This window comes from Miscanthus floridulus, chromosome 12, assembly GCF_019320115.1.
Source record: "Miscanthus floridulus cultivar M001 chromosome 12, ASM1932011v1, whole genome shotgun sequence".
Lineage (NCBI taxonomy): Eukaryota > Viridiplantae > Streptophyta > Magnoliopsida > Poales > Poaceae > Miscanthus > Miscanthus floridulus.
Window position 1 is genome coordinate 50,679,375 of NC_089591.1, and position 3,901 is coordinate 50,683,275.

At 46.4% G+C, this 3,901-nt stretch overlaps 1 protein-coding gene across 1 annotated transcript; it reads right to left on the minus strand.

Moving 5' to 3' along the window:
- Nucleotides 1-282: 282 nt before the first annotated feature.
- On the minus strand, nucleotides 283-3,418 carry LOC136495466 (probable purine permease 11). The gene is made up of 2 exons (XM_066491398.1): nucleotides 3,379-3,418; nucleotides 283-1,298 (listed from the first exon to the last, which is right to left on the minus strand). Exons 1-2 carry the CDS (start codon nucleotides 3,416-3,418, stop codon nucleotides 283-285), a joined length of 1,056 nt encoding a protein of 351 aa, XP_066347495.1.
- Between the last annotated feature and the right edge of the window lie 483 nt (nucleotides 3,419-3,901).

Consider the following 3,901-nt stretch of genomic DNA (forward strand, 5'->3'; position numbering starts at 1 on the left):
AGAACGGAATGGAGCAAGTGGGATGAGATGCGGGTACAGGAGCTGCGTCCGGACGCGGCCCGGACGTTATCCACGTCCACTGCTATGGCCGAAACTCAGGTTTGTAGCGTGACGATAATGGTCGAAACGAAATAGCGTTTCCGAAGGGAAATAATGCAAATTATACAATACAACTCTCGCCCGCTAAGCCGTGTCGCCTGCCGTCCGTGCGGCACAAACGATGCAGCACTCGGTCAACTTCCCGGAGGCGGCGCGCCGGCCGTCGAGGTAGTGCTGGTACACTTACGACAGGAAGCCCCAAATGGCCATGAGCATCGCCACGGCCTTGATGCCCGTCATCCTGTCCCCAAACAGCGCCACCGCGAACACGGGCACCAGCGGCAGCGCCACCGTGCCCGTCACGTTGGCGAACAGCGACGACACCCTCGCGATCAGGCACACCGTGCCCACGGCCGCCGCCTGCCAGCACACCGCCGTGCCCACCAGCGTCAGGACGTACCTCGCCCTCCCGTTCTTGAACGCCGCCATCTCCCCCGGGAGCGTCCGCCACTCCCCGGACGCGAACAGGCCCACCACCCCGACCGCCGTCGCCACGAGGTTGGTGAACATCTGCACCTTGAGCACCCACCGCATCGTCTGCGCCCTGATCACCTTCTCGAACGCCACCTCGAAGAGCGACAGGATGACGGCGAAGGAAGCGGACGCGGCCAGCGTGAGGACGAACCCGAGCGCGTACTTGCCGCGCGGCACGTCGCTGGAGGTCTCGTCGGAGGAGGAGCCGATGCCGAGCAGCGCGGCGGCGAAGGTGAGCACGACGACGGAGTTGGCGATGAGCGCCGTGAAGCGCTCCGCGTTGATGAGGCGCGACGTGATGGCGTTGAAGGCCAGCTGCGTGGCGGCCACGAGCGAGAAGGTGGACACCGGCAGGTACAGCAGCGCGTACGCGTACATCAGGCTGTCGAAGCCGAGCAGCACCCCGATGCCCACGTAGACGGCCGCCACCTTGGACGCCGCCGGCTGGCGCTGCTCCGCCGGGGGCGGGGGAGTCAGGAGTAGCGGGATGGCCAGAAGCGGCGAGCCGCCCGACTGCATGAGCGTGGCCACCCACTTGCTCTTGCCGCCAGAATTGTAGTACAGGCGGCCCAGGAGGGTGCCGACCGTCCCTCCGCAGAGCACCATCAGCATGTCGACCACCACCGTCATCCACCATCGGGCGCTTCCTCTCGTCAGCCGTCGTTTGGTGGCTTTAGGTTCATCACGGCTCTCCTGTTCACCATTGCCGGATTCCTGTTCTGGAAGAAAAGTTGACATAGTAGTCTAGTAAAGGGTATAGTAAGGCCAGTCTAAGTGAGATTTCATCGAGTTTTATGGACATTAAATATGCTGATGTGGCACCGTATTAATGAAGAGAGGTGATAAGAGTTTTATGGGAGCAGAGACGGTTTCATGGGGATGAAACTCTTCTGCACTATTTCAACGATATGGATGTGTTAGAAACTGGGACATGAACCCCCACTGAGACTGGTCTAATTAGTAGAAAAGAAGAAGAAGAAGAAATAATAGATACAATTAATAGGGCTTATTATTACCTCTAAAAAATTCATTCTTTTTTCCTAACACAAATGAAGACAATTAGTCACGCAGAACTAGTTTGTTTGAATTTCACAAAAACAAAACTAGTTTGTTTGAAAGGCATTTTTTGTTTCGTTGAATCAGCTAGCCACTGCACATATTTGAAAGGCAATTGCCAAGAGTTGCCTTTTGCTTGTTGCTTTCACCCAGCTAAATTTCAAATTGTGCATCTGTTTATTTCTTTAATGGTTATTTTTTCTCTTTTGGTTTGAAAGCTACTTATATTAACCAGATGTTTTGTCTAATATTAATAAAGCAACTTAGAATTTGCAAATATTTAAGTAACATATCCTGAATTGTTGGACTAGGATACAAAATCACACCCCTAACTACACTCACATCCCTCTTTAATTTCTAAATGGGCCTTTTACTATCCTTGGAAAGGCATCAAATTAAGAGTTTTCGTTAATCAAGATATTCTTATAAAGCAAAACCCCACAAGCTATTTATCTCAACATGCAAACTCTCCAACTAAGCAATGCACTATCACATACAATTAAAATCACTAAGCAAAACTCCAGTAGCTATTTATCTCAACATACAAGTTGTTCAACTAGGCAATAAGCTGTCAGTCTGTCACATACAACTAAAATCCTCTAGCACAATCAGCAAAACCACACTAGCTATTTATCTCAACATACAAGTTATCAACTAGCAGCCTGTTCGCTTGCTCGTAAACGATCGTAAATTTTCAGCCGGGAACCGTGTTTTTCTCTCACACCAAACCAGCCAACAGTAAATAATCCACGATCGTTTACGGCCTCCCGAACAGGCTGTAGGTAATGCACTATCACATATAACTAAAATCCTCTAGCACATGCAACAGTAATGTCCACGTCAGCCAGACACAAACATTTTGTTGTCCACGTCATCATACCACGCAATCCACTTATCCGCAATTTCGACAGCAACGTACGGGGTATGCTTCTAGTTATAATAATAGGGGAGGGAAGCACCTTTGGTACTCCCTCCACTTAAAAAAGTGTTTCCAACCATCCTATGTTAAATATTTATATCTTTGGCCATCGGTTCTTATATTTCATATAGTTTGACATAATATTTATATTTTTAGATTTATTATGGGAGATACTTTCATAATATATTACACATGCTATTAAATTAACTGTACAAATTTATAGAAACATATAGTCAAACATAAAAAAATGTTTGGCTTATTGATAAAACTAGAGTCACAATTATTTTGAAATGGAGGGGGTAAGAAGTTGTGATACCTTCTGTGTGGTACCAAATTAAGTTATAAATTTGATAAGTCCCGGTATCTTTCCACGGACCATAGAAACCTTAATTTCTAAACCTATACCTTTCTCCTTGAAAAACTATTCTTGAAAAGAAACATTTTTGTTGGCCAGGTGCTATGGATTAAAACGGCTGAGATTACAGTGGGAGACAACCCTAATGTCAATACGTTGGTTTTCTAACAAATTTGCCGGCTCAGGACGGCAACACAATTAAGCATCACAAGCACAAGACAACCTGGAAATTTGGCCATTAATTTTAGAAGACGCATCAAGAACACAAGGAAGAAGAAAGAGGATCGAGCCAGTGTTTCCTCTCTCTCCTAAAGGTGACAAAAATTTTGAGATCGGAAACAATCAAAGGCCATGGAAACGAAACAGTACTATGCTTTGTGCTCGTTAAGATCCACTTAAATCATTCAAGGATAACGAAAGCAGGAAGAGGAAAAAAAGAAGCAGGAAGCTAAGAGAGTATTCTGTTAAGAGAAAGTACCTGTAACTTGAAGCTGAATTTCTTGAGCATGTGTCATATTGCAGACTTAAAATCAATACCAGGAATAGATGTTGCTACGACTTCACTATGTGTCCTCTGGTTGTCTTTGAAACTTCTTTTACTGACTCCTTGGCATCCTATATATACTACCCCGACATTAAAAATTGTAAAAACAACATCTATTTCCAGTACGATTGGGAGATATCTTTTTATTAGAAAATATATGACATTTTTCCTTCTGTCCAAGATCCCACTTCCACAAGGTAAACAAATTATAGACCTGCTCACGGTCACGGCCCCATTTTTTAATCAAATGGATCATGCACCAGCTATAACTTCGCCTATGTATATTCAAAGATTGCGATGCATTACTGCACGGAGGAACTTCCTGCTCAAAGTATGAAATAAAGCCCACAACGTGTTGATGGTAAAATGGAGAGTCCGTCAGTAGGATCAGGAGCCGCAGGCCGATGCAGAGGGCGATTTCGATGAGTACATGGCCCTATTCGGCGGGCCTCTC